General features: G+C 38.9%; 1 protein-coding gene across 1 annotated transcript in view; it reads right to left on the reverse strand.

Moving 5' to 3' along the window:
• Positions 1-20,478, reverse strand: part of LOC132570542 (midasin-like) — a 168,914-nt gene that overhangs the window by 74,066 nt on the left and 74,370 nt on the right. Inside the window, 14 exon segments of the mRNA XM_060237254.1 lie at positions 325-451; positions 3,808-4,039; positions 4,226-4,436; positions 5,526-5,646; positions 7,151-7,311; positions 9,058-9,191; positions 10,512-10,621; positions 11,535-11,658; positions 11,971-12,051; positions 14,003-14,223; positions 15,922-16,124; positions 17,003-17,148; positions 19,024-19,232; positions 20,273-20,389. Of these exon segments, the coding sequence (XP_060093237.1) occupies positions 325-451; positions 3,808-4,039; positions 4,226-4,436; positions 5,526-5,646; positions 7,151-7,311; positions 9,058-9,191; positions 10,512-10,621; positions 11,535-11,658; positions 11,971-12,051; positions 14,003-14,223; positions 15,922-16,124; positions 17,003-17,148; positions 19,024-19,232; positions 20,273-20,389 (2,197 nt within the window).

The following is a 20,478-nucleotide window of genomic DNA, read 5'->3' on the forward strand; positions in this document are numbered from 1 at the left end:
CCAATTTCGAACCCATAAGTGGGGTTCCTTAATCCAGTGCAGTATAGCAGTTAGCTTTTCTGCCTAGGATTAGGAGTCGCGGTAAAGATAAAAAGGGGAAAAGGTCCACATATACTGCCATGAGCTCCCTGGTAGACAGGAATCAATCTCTTAATAAATAAATCACCCACACTGAATTTTTGAACACCTTGACTAGATGCCATCTTATTTAGTTCCTCATTAACAATAAAAGTTACTTTAAAAGTCACATAAGCTTTGTCTGAATACTAAATAAATTGCTTTGTAGAAAGATGATTTACTCCACTTGTTTTAGTTTGTCCTTACCATATGAAGATCCAACAGGTTAAAAAGTCCTTGAAGCTGCTGAGAGGTAGCAGAGGTAAACTTAAGGCAGAAAGCAATCAGCTGCTTTATTTCAGAATATATGGTTAATTGGTGACTGTCGTCTTTCCTGAGAAAAGGAAATTAAAAATAGGTTGAAAAGAGAAAACCATTACTGATGTACTATCTCTTTGCTGTAAGATGATAAAAGGACAACCAGTAAAAGGATAACTAGTGCTCAAAGTATGGTGAGAAGTTATGCCACTTCTTTTCAAGAAGAATGAAAACCATCACACTTCTTAAAATGGATGAAAAACATTTTAGCATGGAGCAGTGTCACTGTGAAAAACATTTTAGCATGGAGCGCCTATGCTGTGAAAAGTCAGTATTAAAGTGTTTCATGCTCATGCCAGCTTAGGCAAGGGTAGATGGACATAGGCTCTACTGAGCTTGGGTATTCAAGCTGCTGAAGGAAGATGAAGCCATCAATGGACAAGGCTGATTGGAATAAGCCTGGCTCATATTCTCTCTAGGCTTGCCAGGACCAAGCTGTATATGGAGCTGTGCCTAAAACACAGAAAGGCCTTGCAGCATCTTTTTCCTTCTACTGAATTCCCCAAAAGCTGTCTCTCCAAGCTTCTCCTAGCTTTACAAACCACTCTGGCATGGGCAAGCCTAGAGGTGGAAATAGGCTCTACCAGGCTTGTAAACAATTTATACAGCAGTAATGCCTATATAAAGATTTGGAATGGAGCATATAGTGCTAAATCAATGGCCAAAACCAAAATGAAACAAATTACATAATGGAAGCAGAAGAATATGAAGTTCTACTGCCTATGCTAAAAGAGAGAGATCTTGGGGTCGTGGTAGATAACTCACTGAAAATGTCAAGACAGTGTGCGATTGCAATAAAAAAGGCCAACGCCATGCTGGGAATTATTAGGAAGGGAACTGAAAACAAATCAGCCAGTATCATAAGGCCCCTGTATAAATCGATGGTGTGGTCTCATTTGGAATACTGTGTGCAATTCTGGTCACCGCACCTCAAAAAGGATATTATAGCATTGGAAAAAGTGCAGAAAAGGGCAACTAGAATGATTACAGGTTTGGAACACTTTCTCTATGAAAAAAGGTTAAAACGCTTGGGGCTCTTTAGCTTGGAGAAACGTCGACTGCGGGGTGACATGATAGAGGTTTACAAGATTATGCATGGGATGGAGAAGGTAGAGAAAGAAGTACTTTTCTCCCTTTCTCACAATACAAGAACTCCTGATCCAACATGGCTTCTCTTATGTTCTTAAAAATAGATCACAAACTGAAATGTTACTAGCAAAAATTAGAATAAAGCTGAAAAAAATTCTCTGAAGCATTCATAGTGCCAAAATACAATCTAAACAACATTTATGAATAGTTTTAAAGATCATGAAAAGAATAAATTGGCATTGCTAAATTCTATCGGTTTAACTATGGATTGAAACTAATAATGTTAGCCATGGAGATATAAAATGAATCTGTCTAATCTCTTTTTATAGCTGTTTATTCCTCTGGCCATCGTTATGAAATGATTTGCAATATTCAGGGCAGAACGGCTCCCCATAGCAGTCCCCTTAACTTGGACAAAACTAAATCCTCAGGCAGCAAACTCCACACACCACAAGCAAAGCTAGATTATATTCAGATGAAGGCAGAGTGAAAATTGGTGGAAGGAACATTAAGATATGAGATATGCAGATGACACCACATTACTGACAGAAGATAGTGAAGACTTGAAATGGCTAAGGTTAAAGGAGAAAGACCAAAGCAGGATTACAGCTGATCCTCCCCCCCCAAAAAAGACAAAATTATGATTTGAGCTTTTTTATTATTAAAAAGTCAATCTTCTAGTTGTCTCTTCCCTTTAAGCATAATATGACATATCTTAAAGAAGTCTCATAGTAATTAAGTAAGGAAGCTATTTGAGTCTACCTCTTGCCATTAGTTCTAAGAATCCTATGCCCTATTGAAACTGACTAGAGAAGAGAATGCTATGAATGCAGGAGGCAAGTTGCGCTCCACATTGAATTTATTTTTTTCCTAATGAAGACACTGTGTGGTTATTATAACCAACACGTTTATTATGTGGCTGGGATAAACTTTAGATTTTAATATTATATTTTACACATACAGATGCAAGACATGGGGAAACTGTCTTAGTTTCCTATCAGCTACTGTGAAAGAATTTGAAACTGGCTACATATTGATCGCTGATTGTTCTGACTGTTTATTCTCCCCTTAATAGATTTGTTTGCTACTGCAGTGGAAAATTTATTTCCTATGCACTGCACTTATTAGCTATATTGGAAGACAGTCATTTATGACTTTTATAGCAAGCATCTTTTGTGATGTTGTTGAACATGTCTGCACTAGGCTGATTTCAGCTTTCAGGAGTGACATACTTTGTGAACTAATATTGCGTTTACTGCATTTAATGAATTAACTGTATTTATGGCTAGTGTATTACTGATGTAAACTTTTGTTATTGTACTTTATAAAATAATTGCATAATGCAATATTGGAAATAGATATTACTGTCTCCACAGTGATCTTTATAGCACTACCTATGACAGTCATGGCAATCCAAGAGTTTAAAATGGCTGTCACTGCTGCAATGAGGTATGGTAGACAAGTAGCCTTGTCTTGTTCCAAATAACAGCAGAACTCCAGCAACTAAAGATAAACAGTCAATGCATCCTAGGAAAAGGGAGTGATGGCTGGATACTACAGAATGAATCAAAAACTCATCCTGAATAGAAGGGGCAGTGCATCAGGATGAACGCAGCAGAAGAGACAAAAAGATATAAAAGAAGGATCAAGGTTAAAGAAAACATCAGACAGGCATTCAAGAAATGAGTCAATGAAACAAGGTGAGGCAGAGTAAGGAAAACGAGCTAGCTTCAGATCCTTCTGTGGATCAGAATGCCTAGTTTATTCCGTAGGAACAGCAGTACAAAACAGCATGTGATTTAAAGCCACTCTATCTGAAAAAGAATTATTAGCAGAATGATTATTGTTAGCTGTGGTCATTAGAGAAAAAGTAGGCCTAGTTTGGCCTCAAGTGGGCCAGGGCCCTATTATTCTGGACCTGAAAACCAACTCTTTCCTTGTTCATAGGATGTAAGTGCAGCTTATATTCTGCAATTGGATACGTATAAATTATTAAATACCATTACAAATCATGAGCATCTGCTTAAACAGCACTTTGGAATGAAATGATACCACATAAGCTACCTTTAGACATCATGCAGTAATTTAAAAAACACAAAGATACACTACACCCAAACAGAAATTATCAACACGGAAGTAGGTTAACTGGTTGTATCATTAAGTCTTATGGCTGCATGTTTTACACACTTCCAATTTATCTAGCAACTTACACAACACTGAGACTTCATATTGTGTTTACAAACTTACAACAAGAAAACCTCTTAATTCCCAAGAAAAATTCACCTCTGCAAATATGCCTTGGAAACACAATCTGCAGTCACTTTGTACTGCCATAACAATGCCAGATACTCCATTGCAGGCCACAGCTGTACCCTACAGCAGAGCTGAGTCAACAAGGTAGAGTCCATGTGCTTGGAGACGGTGTACTCAGCATACTTTTCTTCAAGAGATTCAACCAAGACCCTTTCTTGTTTCAGCTTTGAATGCTGCAGATTCACAAAGGTCTGCAGTTCATCTGTAAAATACAAAGAAGCATAAACTGAAATTGATCTTCAAATAAATCCAGAAGAACATTCATACAGAATTCAACCAAAAAACACCTGTCCAAATTGCATATGTTCTTTAGGTATCGTGCCATCCTAATATCTATGACAGGCTTTTTGCAACATTGGACTGCAAAGATTCAAAGACAGTAACTTACCTGAACTAATGCCCTTCAAGTGATTAGCTCTGAGAACTAGGCCCTGGGCTTGAAGCAATGCTTTTCTTATATTCCATTCAGTGGCTGCGGTTTTCAGAGTACATATTTGCTTCTGCTGTTCACTACTGCTAAGGGCTGGCCCCAGCTCCAGGATGTTAAGTGCTTTGCAGAGCCTTTGCAGATGGGCAGAACATTCTACAACTGCTTTATCCTGAAATGAAAATGTTTAACAGAATATCAGCTCCAGAGTCCTAAAAGTAACTATTTCACTTCAGCACTCACAGTAATACCCTCCCCCAAACTATCACCTGACTACTGTTGAATTATTTGTAATGATTTATTTGAAAGAGAGGGTGAGAGAAGATACTCTTGCTGGTGATAGCTAACCAACACAACTCAAATCCAAGCCACAGTACCATTCTCATATGTGTTTCAGTCTGTATGTGGCACCCTATATGTGCCTGAAGTGGATTTGCCTCTCTACCCCAGAAAGGCAAGCAGCAGGTAGCAGTGCAAAGCAGGAAAGACAAGCAATCATGTAAGCCTCATTCTGTGTCACAGAAGAGCTCACTTCAGTGGCCTCTGGTAGTTGAGGCACACAACCTGCCAGCCATAATACTTACTTCACATAAACTAAGTCAACGCCCCCCCACTCCCCCCAAAAAGCAGACACTCACTCTTTTTAAAAGGAAACAGGTTTTTTTTCTTGTAGGAGGTCAAATTAAAAACCACCAGAGACAGGGCCTTCTCGATAGCAGCCCCCAGCTGGTGGAATCAACTGCCAGAGGAAGCGAGGGCCTTGCGGAACCTTGTGCAGTTCCGCAGGGTCTGCAAGACTATTCTCTTCCGGCTGGTGTTTAACTAACACGGCGTCTGTATTTCAAAGAAGTGGCAAAAATGCCGTTGCCACTGAAATAGCACCAAACTAATATTCTGTTCTTAACTGTTTTAACTACTGAATATTTTGTTTTATTGTTGAATGTGTAATTTTAATACTTATTAATTTTAACTGTCTGTTGGGATTTTATGCTGTGAGCCGCCCTGAGCCTGCTTTGGCGCGGAGGGCAGGATATAAATCAAATAAATAAATAAATACATTTTTCAAATGGGATATTTATTTATATTTATTCTCAGAGATCATACAAATATACATTTTGCTACACTACTTGTAACTAGACTTCTAGGGAAACAGAACGTTGTTCTATTATTGTGCTTCTAGGGAGCTCTAAATATGTTATATTTTCAAAGACATCACCTCCCACAGAAGTTAACAGTACTCAGTTATCGTAAGTCACAATACCTTGAAGGGAAGAGGCTTTCCTAAACACTTCTGCAGCTCCTTAAGACTGGCAGAAATACCAGTGGGACTTCCCAGGCTACTCTGAATTTGCTGTGCGACACACTGAATATCTTTGAATAGCCTTAAAATTATAGAAGGAACAAACATTCACATAAGGATAAGAGATCATTATTAAACAAGAAATGCATAATGGTTAAACTTTTGCCATACCACCATAAACTTTTGCCATACCACCATAAACTAGTTGGTTACTACAGCCTGGCTGAGATGCCTAGCGGCCTTCACATGACCATCTGCAGAATGCCAGCCTATTGCTAGTGAATACAGGAAAGTATCGGTCTGATTAACTGGTACCTCCATGTGGGGAGACTGTGTAGCTGCTACTACAATCTGTACTAAGGTGGCAATTCATGATAGCGTGCTGGAGGCTCTCACAGGTATTGGCATGTATGCTATCATTCATGTGAACCAGGTTAAATACATTCTAACATGGTTGGGGTGAATTAGCTTTCCCTGGTTTTACTTTTAGTGGTAGAATGCATAGAGAAGTGGCTGTAAAACTTTGTACTCTTAGGATGTTATCACATCTACAGTAGTTAACAGAGCTGCCAAAGTGCCAGCCAGTTATCTCTTACAGTTTGCTTTCAGTAAACAAAAAAACTTCCAAGGCAGAAAACACCACAGAAATCTATTTATCCACTGGGGCATTTTAACCCCATATTGTGGCAAAAAGGGCAGGAAAATACTCAAAGATACAAGAACATTAGAAAGTATTAATTTTAAGTGCTTTCCTTTAAAATTCATCGACTTTATATTTGTTGTCTAATACCTCACACAGATTCAAAATATTTTTTAAAGAACCTGAAAACAAACTAACAACTGTAAATGAAACACACTGGTGGCAAGCAATTCAGTATGCGAGATGAGAGAGGTCTATCTATGCAAAAGAAACATACTACCTTGTATCAAAACGCATTTTCAAACTCTGGATGTTTTAAACTCTGGATGAAACACAATAACTTCTGTCTTATGAAACATTTCTGGTTTTTACAGAATTTTTCTACCCAAACATGAACCGTGATTCGACTTGGGGGTAGAAATATACCTCAACCAAATGAAATATGTAGATATGTGTATATATACACACACACACACACACATATATACACACACACATACATATTTCATTTGGTTGAGGTATATTTCTTGATATTTGGTCGAGGTATATTTCTACCCCCAAGTGTGTGTGTGTGTGTGTGTGTGTGTGTGTGCGTGTGCGTGTACGTATACATATACACTCACAAACACAGATTAAAACTGCAGTACTTTTTTTTTTTTGCTGGAAACTATCATACCTCAATGACACCCCACTCTTTCCAAACACACACAAATTCTAGTAACAAAATTCAAGCAAGTGACAGGCTTTCGACTGAATGTTTAAAATTATAAATAAAAATGGCATCCTAAGGGCTTAAAATTTCTATACCCAAAGTGGGTACAACTTCCCATCCTAAGTTTTAAAATTTCTAATCTTTAGCATTTAAGAATTACTATTATGCAAAACTGATTGCTGGATTGAAATAGGACTGTGTAACAGTAATGCATGGGAGTCAAAACCAACATACTTGGGCTGCTCATGTCCACTCAGCAGCTCAGGAATGCTGCTGATCAAGTGTTTCACCACCCAGTGCCAGTGAAGAGACAAGAGCGTCAAGCCAGGAGAATCTATAGCCACAGTGTCAGACACTGTCCAAAAACGATCACGCCACAGTAAGCAGTCCAGTATCTAGAGGCAAGTCAGGAAGGATTATAGTTTGCCCACCTACTGCATACACAGAAATATATTTCAGGCTGTACCCACAATACAATTGTGTTAGAAGCTATGCTGGAAATTTTTTTTTGTTAGTTAATAGTTGGTAGCTCTAGGGCATTATCTGTGAGGCAAACTAAATTAATCAACATCCTCATACAAACACCTTGGAACATATAAGACTGAAGGTAGGTGAACCAGTTATCAAGTGAGGTTTGAAAAAGCAGTGTGTCATTTGCTGCAGAACCTGCACAAAGGAAGAATCCACCTGATGCCGGGGGAAATTGTGTGCTCGTGTGAGCCTGGAGGATGATTTTACAAGGACTAAAATGTTGGTCTCAGAAGCACTGACAAACCAAGTGAGAAGCACAGGAAGAAAAAAAAAGAACTATTTTATCACCATGTGGAAGGTTACAGAAGTGTAAAAGACTGTCTGAGCATTTTCTATTGTTTGTCAAGCTTTGAAAAACCACCAGTGAAATGAGGGTACTTCTCATTAGCGGAATTTGTTATTCTTGAGGCCACATACTGCTGAGCTTGGACTCTATGGATTCATCCTATAATGAGAAAGCAATTTTGCGTACAACTGGATTTTCCATAACCTAGCAGAAATGGAGGATGCTTGCTAAAAGTGGGACTGGTTTCCTTTAAATTGTATTGTGTGGTTTAGGTTACCCATTCATGAATAATGGTTTCCATTGTATAAAATATTCTATAATTTATGCATTTGTGGCTTTAAGGACTTTATAAAATATTCAAACAATTGCAATACATGTATTTCAGACTTTAACTGCACAGTCTCAGAAGCATGGCTGCTATAACAGAACTTGGGGACAGAAACTACTTTCATCCATCCTAATTTTGCTGAACCGCAAGACTTAATTTTCTTATTATTGAACTTGTTTTGATCTTTATCCTTTCAGCATGTGATAGGAAGATGCAAAACTGTGATGCTACAAGATGATGATTACCAAATGCTTTCCAAATTCTTCACAGGGACAACCTTCTCAGGGCAAGGTATTGCAAGAAAAAAAAGGGCATATATTTCTGCCTTTTATTTCTCAAGAAAATAACTCTCTTATTGTGAAGGAGCACGATAAGGTATTCCTTTGGCCTTCTCTAGATCCCAACAAAACAAGACCAGTTGCCAGGCAATAGACAGGAATGCCCCAGGATCCTAAACTTCACCAAAAATAAAGTGCAGAAAAAGTACTTTCAGTTTCTAGCATACTTTAACTTTGCATCTCCTTTGATCAGAATGAAGTTTTAGCTAGTGGGATCTTTGACTTCATTCTCACAGTTTTTTAATATGTGCCCTAAGATCAGTATCTGTTCAACTACAGGTAATTTTTCTGCATGTCAATGGAACTCAGAAAGGTTATCTTTCTGAGATGCTGGAGATAGTATATGAAGGGATTCAGTAAACCACACACTCTCATGTGCTAGGAGCATGCACTGATGTCTGAGCTGGATGTTTTTGTATGCTAGTCAAAGTGGGTACACCTTCCCATTCTGAAATATTGTCTGCCAACAGCAGAGGAGGAGTAGATGGAATGTTTTGTTTCTTAAGCTTTCATTTCCACACAAACAAAACAATGCAATTAAGAGATCAAAGGAGTTTAAAAAGCTAGTAAGTGAAGAGTGAAAAATGAGCATAAACTTACAAAGGAAATGGATAATTATAAAAGAACAAGAAACTGCTTTAAAAAGGACTGCACTTACTTTGTGTAATTTTTTATCAGACAAAGCCACTTGAGCAAACTTTACCCAGTTTAACACGTAGGCATCCCAGTGTTCAAAAAACACAGCAAGATTAGCCACCACAGGATGTGGAAGTGAATTATAGTTGCTTGAGTCTTCATTTCAACATTAAAATTAAAGAAGAGAGCATTACTGCACCCAGTACATGTTAAATTAGTAACTGTCAACAGATGACTGAATTCATGATCAAGTATTTTAATTAAAAGTGCAACTCCCTAAGAAGTTTCCATCTGAACTCCTAACATAAATTCTGAATAGTATGTAAATATACTGAGAGTACTTTACACTATTAATTTCTTTCACATTTCCTTATTCTTCCTTCTTGCTCAAACCGCTCAGTGTATTAGGAATGCTGCATTTAATGCCATACTGTTCAGAACTGTTTAATGTGTTTAATTTTATCTTTGAATTGCTCTGAATCTACCTATAGTAAAATGGTTTATAGACACTGAAGTCTGATGTACCACACTTTAGAAGAAACATAATTATGGATTACTATGAATCTAGAAATGCTAGAATATCATGTAAAAACATTCTGCCAGAATATCATGTAAAACCAAATCAAAACAAAATCTAAGCTTGTGAATTAATTTTGTGAGAGTAGGGATATTTTTTCTTTTTTTAACAAACCAAAGATGTTTACAAAAGCCCACTTAAATCCACCCCAGCTTCAGGTAATATGCACCACCAACAGGAAAGAACCATTGCAATGCTTTAGGATCCTCCTAAATCATTAGTAAGTTTTGACCCTTTGGTGTTCTAAGTTGTAACTCAGACCTAAGAATCTGGGGATTCAATGTTTATGTAAATTAGATAAGGGTTGGTATGTAACCTTGGCAAGACGGGTCAGCTGTAGTGGGTGTCAGGAAGAGAGAGCCTTGCTAATTATGAGAGAACATTCCGCAGCTGGAGGGGCGAGAATTGGGATTATTCTAAATCACTCCTCAATTAGGGAGTGATCTTAACATCCCAGGTGAAATTGATTGCAAGGGCCCGGCAGTTAATGGGACCTGGCTATAAAGTATGGCTATGCCAAACTCAATTTGAGTCTGACTCCTCTCAGACTTCCATCACGTTTTGGCATGTTGTTAAACTACATCAAGGCCTACAGGGCAACTATGGTTTCTAATTGCAAAGACGACTCAGACTTTTCATTTATGGACACAGACCAAATAAAACACAGGAATTTAAAAGATTCAACACAGGGATAGAGCCTGTGCTATAACAAGGATTAAGATAGACAAATTGTCCTAATATATTAAAAAATTACATATGAATTGCAAAGAAGAAATACTCTGCCCCTTTACAAGGTTAAAAATTCCCCTCCTGTAATTATTCTTCATGGTAAAGGGGAAAAAAAATCTGTATTTTAAATTAGCATTCCATTCATTAAAAAGAAGAAATACAATGGATACCTTTGAGAAACTCTAGAGATACCCTTAAGACACTATTTCTTGGGGTTTTGGTGTTAATCAAGCTTCTTTCAACATAGTTCTTTTTTTCTCGGTCAAGAAACAATATTGTCCTGCAAACAATAACATTGGAGGTCATTTATGATTCAAGCAAGTCAAAATATTATGAGAGGGCAAATTATTGCTCCATAAAAGGCATCCCACATAACAATTTATAGTGCTATTAAAGCAGTAGAGATGCCATAGATCGCTGGAGTGAAATGGATCTTGCCTGAAGAATTTATAAGCATTAAAATGAGCAAAACAGGAAACTGACAGGGATATGAGAGATTGTGAATGGTGAGAGCAAATTAGGAAAAGAGTCTGATAGCAGCAGGGAGCACCTAAGATGACTCATGGATTTCTTTCTCCCCCTCCCCGAACTATGCTAAGTTTCATTTCTTTAGTACTTTTATGTAACCATATATTTTATGTTCTATGTGGGGGCAGGAGGGGGATGGAGGACAGAGATCTTGTTGTATTATATATCTATCCTTGTTGCAGCGGGCTTGCTTATCTAGTTTTTATAGCAAGGGCCTGTTTGGCCTGGGAATATAGGTGTGACCTCGGAGGTGTGGAAACTCGGAAGATGCCTTGTGCCTTGGAACACCAACCTCTATGGGAACCAATGGACCATGGGGGTGGGCATGATGTTAGCACATGCTTTTTGATGCCTATAATTGTAACGATTTCACCTGTTGAGTCATTTCTAGCAATGGCTTTCTAGCAGAAGGTTAACTCTTGTATTGCACATGAAAGCTAATACATTGAATAAAGAATTGTTGGTCTTAAAGATGCCACTGGACTCTAACTTTTGTCTAATGAAGCCCATCTCATGTTTTGTTCTACACAGTTTTCTCAGTAACCTCAAGCAGTTTGAAGGAAAAGGCTTTGCAAGAGTTTTGTCAGTCTGTGATTAGGGCACAGTTACTGGCCAAGACAAGAGGTGACTTTTCTAGTCAAAACAGTCTAAATGTGACAACTTACCGATTTGAACGTGACTTCAGAAGAGTAAGCAGCTCATCTGAGTGTTCCAAGTCAAACTTAACTGAATTTCTTATGTGGAAGCCCTGCATGTTCCATCTTGAATCCATGGGAATCACATGATCATCTGACAAGACAGTTGAACAGGAAGTATCTCATACATTACTTTAGTATAAATGGTTCCCCTCCCCCTAAGCAAGTTATGAACATCTCTCTCACTGAGATACAGATGTGTGTTTTTCACATTTTCAGCATTTCTTTTAAACTGGGAAAAAATGTCTGAGACGAGACAAGACAAGGTTATGTTTTGTTATGTCCTGCAGTTTCAAAAGTTGCCTTATGTAAACTATGCCTTGCTGAGGCGGTCCCAATGGATCTGTGCTCACATTGATCTTCAGTGAAGAGCATATATGGAAAATGTAGACAGACAACATTTTACCTGTTGTATGTGGCTGTAGTGGACTGAAGTAAAAATTATTCAGAGATGCAGCACCAGCTTCCAGATGAGTATGTACTAAATCTGCAGGGGGGAAAAGTGTAACTGAAATACACTGTTTTGTGAACATGTGTTGAGATTCCCCTCATCTTCAAGGTATAAAAAGAACACACTCCCATACACACACACACACACACACACACGGGGAACAAGATTTATTTTCTCCCACTGGTAGTTCCTGATGCTCAAAGGGCTCCCAACCCTACTACTGGAATGTTGAAAAAATACTCCTCCCCTCCTGCTACACTTTAGATTCTAGCCACAGAATATCAGTCAACCAAAGTGAAACTCAAATGGGATCAGTGTAAGCAACCAGATTCTCTCATTTCCAGCTCATATGAAAAAGGTTCAAAAGCAGCTCTGGGCAGCAAAGCATGGCAATTTCACATCTTGGGGTTAAAACGATGAGCTCCATGCCACAATAGTAAATTTAAATAGCATATATAATTGGAGGCATGTACAGCATAGGATCAGTGATTAATTTCCGAAGTCACAAAGTGTGTTAGTTCCCAATACATATCACACACATATCCAACCCTAAGAAGTCTATTCAATCCATGAGAAAGTGCAAGTCAATGGCACATCTGAAGTCTTCCACTCAGCAGCTCCTGCATGAAAAATCACTATGGTACGCCACTTTGTTCAGTTTAAGTGACATCCAGTGTTTCCTCTAAGCTGAGTTAGCTTGAGCTAGCTCACAGATTTTTAGCCTCCAGCTCACACATTTTTGTCTTCGCTCAGAAACAATGACCCCAGAGCACAATAATGTATGCAGTAGCTCACAACTTTAATGCCAGTAGCTCACAAAGTAGAATTTTTGCTCACAAGACTCTGCAGCTTGGAGGGAACATTGGTGACATCCTACTTCAGCAGTGATGTCTTCTGGGAAAACTCAAATTATTTTGCTTGGCTCCCACATTTTAAAGTTATTTCTCTCCGTAACATTACTAGAAATGCTAGTATTGTGCTGGCCCTAACAGCCAACTAGACTAGATAAGCCAACCAGCATCCAAAATGCCATAAACAGCTCTAGGGTTTAAGCTCTTCTAATGCTTCTGACATGCTTACTGTACTGCACAATAAACATTTAGTGTCTCAGATGGCCACTTAAAGATGTTCTATATGATAGCCAGCAAAATATTAGCATTTCCTATGGTCTGCAACTCACAAGGGCTCAATTCCTTGCCTCGCTCTGTCCTTGGATTTTAAAGAAATGTATGCCTTGCCTTTTGGCATGTAGGCTTGAAGGTGGCTTACAAACACAGGAGGAATCAAAGTTACACAACATAAGACCAGCAGTAGCAGAATTAAACATACTTTTTAAAAGACACCAAAACTAGATAAAAGGACTTTACATGCCAATGGATGCATGAGAGAGTGTGATGGATTCTGTGTGGAAACCAAACATTAACAAAGATGACACCAACTGAACAAGTCTAGAGAGAAAGTTCCAAAGTCTTGGTGCCACCTTAGAAAAGACCCTCTCTCTGGTAACCACGCACTACACTTCCGAGGGTGGACACATATGAACAAAGGTATTAGATGAAGACACACACTTTATTAAGCAGTGTCACAAGGAGTCCAGACATTCAAAGATTCCTATGATGTTCAAGTATGTAATTCACTTGCAACAACATAACCTGTAGTACACTGTAAACTGCTTTGAGCGCTGCAAAGTAGAAAGGTGGCTAATAAATGTTTTTCTAAAAAAATTACAGTGAGGATCCCCCATTCTCTCATACCTAACATGTTTTAAACATACATTAAATGTTTTTGCAGTCTTCCAGAGTATCTTCTTTGCTTTTACTTACACAGTTTCAGTAGGTCACTTACTCAAAAGAAATCCTCATTTTAAAATAACTGTTCCATGGAAGTTTACTTACAAGATTTCAGTTTAAAATCATAATTTTTCTTCCACCACCACCACAACATTATGGCTACACTTATGTAAGCAGAAGCTAAAAGTTATACTTACCAGGCACTTGTGGTAAATTCTTTTTTAACTGACTGAGATATCCAACTCTCAGTGACCAGTCCTGATTGGTTGCCTTCTGTATGAACAATTTAACAGCTGCAGAAAGGACCTCCACATCATCCATCCAGCAGTTATCTATCTCAACCCCACTGAATGTGAGACAATCTGGATTAGGAGACTGCAGAATTTTCTTAAAATCTTGTATAGTAAGAGGCTGACTCCTGAAACAAAGAGTCAGATAACAAAGAGGTCACTTCTATGCACTTCTAATACTGCTGTAAAGAGTCACTTAACTCTAGTCAACATTAGACATGGAGGCAGACAGGTGAATTCATGCCAACACCATGATAAACCCTGAATCCAGAGTTGTCTGCCAATTTATGAGAGGCTGGAAAGGTGGAGAAATGACCACATTTTTATCCCATCCTTCTTCCAAGGAATTCAGGACAATGTACATGATTTTCCCTTCCTTCATGTTATTAAAAACCAGCCTTCTGAGGTAGGTGACACTGTGAGAAAGAAATGGGCCCACTTAAAAGAAATGAGTGAAATTAATACATTTAATATAATCATTCAGATCCTTTTAGGACTATGCCTGATTAGAGCACCTATATTTATTTTGGATGCAGATATTTTTGGATTGATGGGGAAAGATATATACATAAAGCTTAAGCACTCGTGCAATCATCTTGCTACAATTAATTCCACTGCTTTCCTTTAAACAGAGAACACAATAATCTTTTGTCAACATACTTCATAAACTGTAAACAGATGGCACGAACATTTTAACCAGTCTGCAAACATACTGATCATTAATACTCAGTGAAAACTGTGTGTTATGATTTGCAAAAAAGGCTTAGTCAAATTGATCAAGGGAAGGCTGGTATTATGTTTATACTTTTCATATATGATCTGTTAGGATTACATATCTTTCTGTAATAGATTTTATCTGTTCCTCAATCCTTTCTGGTACACAATAGTATATCAGTGTTGGTAGTAGGCTTATCCCCTTCCTCCTTTTGGAGGGGGATTGTATTGCAGCTAACTCTTACAGCAGCATTCACACATCATGCTGAATGATGGTTATGTATTACATCTGCTACTTGTGTTTATAAACGTTCTTCCTTACTATTTAGAATCATGGCAAGTTAAAAGCTGTATTGCTTTCGTTAGATTGCTATTTGTCTGTCATCGTACAGCTTTGTGTGATTGTGTACTCAAAAAATATGAAAAATTAAGTTATGTATTTTAACCTCTGTCTTCAAGAATCATTCTCTCTCAAATAAATAAAATATACGGGGATATTTATCAAAATGAACAACTGAAATCAGCTGAAGTTACTGGTAACAGCACTGGCCCAAATAAAAAGTTCACAATTAAGTGGGAGTACTCAAACAAGACAAAACAGCATACAACCTTTTGAATTCACCAGAACTTTCCACTGGGCTGAATGCACATCAAATCAGTCAATCAATATATAGAAAAAAGGGGAAGAAGAAATTCCAGACTATGATGTTGGGGCCTCCTATCTGAAGCCTGCACAGGTTCATTTATTTATTAAATTGGATTTTAAACCACCCTACTCTGTAAGAACAGGGCTCAGAGTGGTATACAGCATGGAATACATTCATACAATAAATACATAATCAAAACAGTTAAAACACAATAAAAACACAACAATCAAACCTAACAGTTGTGCTGCTGCCTCACAGGGAAGGTGGCGGGGGCGGGGGGGGGGAGGTAGGAGTGCAGATAGGTGGAACTGTCACTGTCCTCCACCAAGCCTTGCAGACTTAATAGGTGCTGTGTGATTTGGTATCAGTTTGCATCTTTGGCCTTCTGAGACACCAGTTAGGATAATCTTTTTTTTAAATGAAGCAGTAAGCTTGATACAAGGAAAAGCAACATCTCTTACCCACCTGCTATTTTTAAGAGTCAGTCTATTTAGGCAATGTGCCAAGACCTGGGCATCATTCTGAACCGTAAAAAGGAAAGACTCTTCAGCTGCAAACACAGCACTGGCTGCTGAATCTGGCCACAATCCCATAGCAAGCAAGGAATCACTCTCTGTGTCAGGTGAAGCCAAAGTTGAAACGTGCTTCATTATCAAGTCCAGCACAAGCTAACAAGATGACAGAAAAAAGGTTACACGTATTTCTAGTGCTTCTGTTAAAGATGATTTTGGACACCATTCTTCTTGCTGTAGTTTTCCTCTAACAAAAATATATTTAATCACTAGCATACACTTTAAATAATTTCCTTTGAAACATCAGTTAATCAACAGTACTGCATTTATTTATATGTTCATACCTTGCTTTTCTCCCCTATGGGGAACCCAAAGCTGTTTCAATGTCATGATTCCCTTCTCTGTTACATCCTCACAACACTCCTGTGAAATAAGTCAGGCCCAGAGAGAGGGACAGCGACTCACTCAAGGTCACCTAGAAAGCTTCCATGGCAGAGTGGAGATTGAAACCTCGCTCTCACAGATCCTATTGCATCACTCAAACCACTACGCTGTTTATGGCTGGTTCAATCTCATATCGGGTCATTACTGAAAATCAGTGTACTTACATTTACGCTAATTACAGCAGATCAGCTTTCACATTGTCCTGTCTGTAATGCCCTTTTCACTTATTGTTTGATATTCCAGTTAATGAATAATGAACTAGAATATGAACTAGAATAACATGGAATGTAGAACTAGATTAGCTTTACAGATGAAAAAAGTGTTTGCCTGCCCCTGACAAAAGTGCACATGTGCCACAAGAGCTGAAAGCTAACTGCAGGAAATAATTGCTACTCGGACATTTGCATGACAGTAAGTCTCTAGGAGAGCCAATCTGAAACACCACAAGCACTAGGAGGAAACAAATTTATCTTAGAATTTTGGAAGCATTACACAATTTGACTAAATGCAGAAGGAACCAAAGGGAGGGCACAGGATATTGGCCTCCTCTCTACAGGTTATCACCATGTCTTTAATGTGTATGGGCTTACCTTTCGGTTGTCTTGTGACTGCTGTGGACAGACATAGACTTCCCAACATGCTCTATAGAAGCTCTTAGCTAAGCTAACTCCCCGGTGCAACTGCTGCACAATCAGCGTTGCAGCTTGAATTAAAGATGACAGTGAGCATGTAGAACCTGAGGGGGGAAATATTGAAGAATGCCTGTTTCAGTTTTTGCAGAGCTTTTCTTTCATGCTTATTAGAAGGAATCATTACACTTTCTCTAAAAGACCGTGAATATATAAAGAAAACTGAACATCAAATAAAGGTAAAGGTAGTCGCCTGTGCAAGCACCAATCGTTCCTGACTCTGCGGTGATGTCACTTTCACAACATTTTCATGGCAGACTTTTTACGGGGTGGTTTGCCATTGCCTTCCCCAGTCATCTACACTTTCCCCCAAGCAAGCTGGGTACTCATTTTACTGACCTCAGAAGGATGGAAGGCTGAATCAACTTGAGCCGGCTACCTGAACCCAGCTTCCACTGGAATCAGTTCGTGAGCAGAACCTGGACTGCAGAACTGCAGCTTACTACTCTGTGCCACAGGGCTCATATTGGTTAACAAATACAATCCACAAAATACGATTTAGTTTTTTGAAACCACTGATGTTATTTTGCTCACTAACCATCATGAAAACCACTTAATAATACTGTACTAGAAGAAAAAGAGTTGGCTCTCTCTTTCATTCAGTTTGTTGCTGTGGAATAGAAATAACTGCAAAGGACATTAGAACTTGGGGGCACCCAATTACGTTAACAGGCAGTACATTCAGGACAGACAAAAGGAAATATTCTTTTCACAATGAGCAATCAAAATCTAGAATTCACAGTCAGAAGATGAAGTGATTTGCCAAAGGCACAAGCAGCTTTAAAAGGGGATTAGACAGATTTATGGAGGACAATTCTATTGGTGACTACTAGCCATGGTGACTAAAAGGAACCTCCACATTCCAAGGCAGTAAATCTCTAAGTACCAGTGCCAGGAGGCAACATCAAGGGAAGGTCTCAGACTCCAGGCCATATTTTTGGCCCTCTAGGCTAGCTTGTTAGCTACTGTGTGAGACAGGATACTGGACTAGATGGACCATTAATCTGATCCAGCAGGGCTCTTCTGATTAATGAACCATTAATCTGATCCAGCAGGGCTCTTAAGTCCCTAACTGCTTTGCTGGAACACACCCACGTCCTCCTATCCCAGCATGTTGCTTCCAACAGTAGCCAGTCAGATAACTCCGGAAGCACAGGAGCACAGCATGAAAAAATAATTAGCATGATCTTTTTTATCCTTAGACCCTGACTACTGAAAGCACTACATATCAGTATTGTTAAAATACTTAGGGCTGTTCAGTCTAGAAAAAAAGTAGCACGAGGGCAGATATGACAAAGATTTATGCAAGGCGTGAAAAGGGTAATGCTAGAACCTGGTGTCATCCACCAAAGCTGAAAGGTGGGAGATTCAGCACAGACAAAAGGAAGTATTTCTTCACACAGCATATAATTAATTTGTGGAACTGCCTATCAACCTGGCTTTAAAAGGGAGTGGACAAATTCATGGAGGAGTGAGCTATCAGTGGTTACAAATCGTGATGGATATCTACCCCCTCCAGTACCAGAGGTAGCATGCCTCTTTAAATCAGCTGTGGGGCAGCACAGGCAGGATGATGCTGTTGCAGACTTCCTGTCTGAGGGCTTCCTAGAGGTAGCTGCTTGGCCACTGTATGAACATAATGCTGGACTACATGGGCCTTTGGTCTGATCCAGCCTGGCCCTTCTTGTATTCTTAAATGTCCTACTGCACCCACAAGAGAGAAGGTATAACAGAAAACTGGCCTATGGATATGAGTATAAAGAAATTTAATATTAATAAACTGTAGTCTGTTTCCAAGCAATGTTTCCACATCAACCAAAATTGTTCAAGTTGCTCCTCCCTCCCACACAATCACTACGTTTATTTAACTACAACAGGACACTGAATATGGAACACATCAGCAAATTCTGTACTTGACTCACCTGCTATGCTTCCCTTTGTTTCTGTGTGCACAGCCACAAGTGCATCACATGTGCTATTTCCCAACAATCCTAATCCTTGTAACAGCATCCTGACATCACGGCAATCCAATGGATTCTCATCATTGTCCCCAGGAATGTATATCTCAATTCCACGATTCCGCATGGCTCTGGATATTTCCCCATGCAAAGGATCCATTGTAAGGAACAGCCTATTATATGCCCATAGAAGAACAATAGTTTACTGACTGTGATTAACATGTTGTTGGCATAGTCTCTCACAGGGTGGGTAAATTCTTATAAACAGGCATCTGTTAAGTTATGTTTAGTGACCACAGACAAGAACCATCTCAGTAGAACATTTCAAGCTGGCAGTTCATGCTTTCATCTTCTGGGATGGTTTGTTTTGCAAATGTTTGCTTGAAACCATTGTGGATATAAGTAAACTATCATCACATGCAGCCTTGCTACTGCAGCATGTCAGAAGTCAAGGGAAGATGATGCTGTTTCATCTTTGCCAAGTAAACATGGTAGCTTTATGGATACCGCTTCTACAGTTAGCCCCTCTCTGCCATATGGTTGCATAAGTGCATGTTTTGGGTAGACTAGCAGCAAGAGAAGTACACTGCTGTATTGCTTCAGCAGAATATGAGTGCCTTCTTTCTGATCTCATTCTTAAAAATGAGAAGTGAGAAAGTGTGTGTACTGACATTCATGACAACATGCTACTCCATTTCTCCAACTGAGCAAAGTTCTCATTTAAACATGGTTTCAAAGGCAGCAACAGGAATGTATTGGAAAATATTATTTTGTTCATTTAACAATCCAATCCTATCACAGAGCCCCCATTTTCACTGAGCCTGTGGACACATAGAAATTTCAGTTCAAGGGGGAACCATCACAAAATGGCTGACATAGTAGTTAGGTCAATCACAAGATGGCTGCCATAGAGTACCAAGGTCAATCACAAAATGTTGGGAGACTGCAAGATGAGCTTTCTCCTTTGATGGATAACAAACGTTTCTGAAGATATGCTTCCTGGAGAGTCAAAGGTGATGCCTCTTAGACTCTTCTGAAGCACATCCTGCTCCAGTGACATGAGGAACGCCAAGACTTGCTCTTTGGGAAAAAAAACGAACGGGCAAAAGGAAGCACTTTGGCAGACATCATGGTGATGAGGGGTACCATGCTGTGGATCATTGATCTAGCAATAACGCATTCAAAAGGATATACAGAGACAAAGAGTGTGTACCTGAAATTTGGGTGAGGAGTGACAGTGAGTGTTACACCATCTATTACTCCTCTTTCACTCATAGTTAGGACCCCACCAGGTTCAAGCAGAGCATTCAAGCGGTCCAAAACAGAAGGGCTATATTTCAGAGGAGACAAACAAGCAGTTAAATTGCAAATCTAATTCAAACAACACTTACCTGGATTCACAATTACAACATTTTAAAA

This window comes from Heteronotia binoei, chromosome 1, assembly GCF_032191835.1.
Source record: "Heteronotia binoei isolate CCM8104 ecotype False Entrance Well chromosome 1, APGP_CSIRO_Hbin_v1, whole genome shotgun sequence".
NCBI classification, from domain to species: Eukaryota; Metazoa; Chordata; class Lepidosauria; order Squamata; family Gekkonidae; genus Heteronotia; species Heteronotia binoei.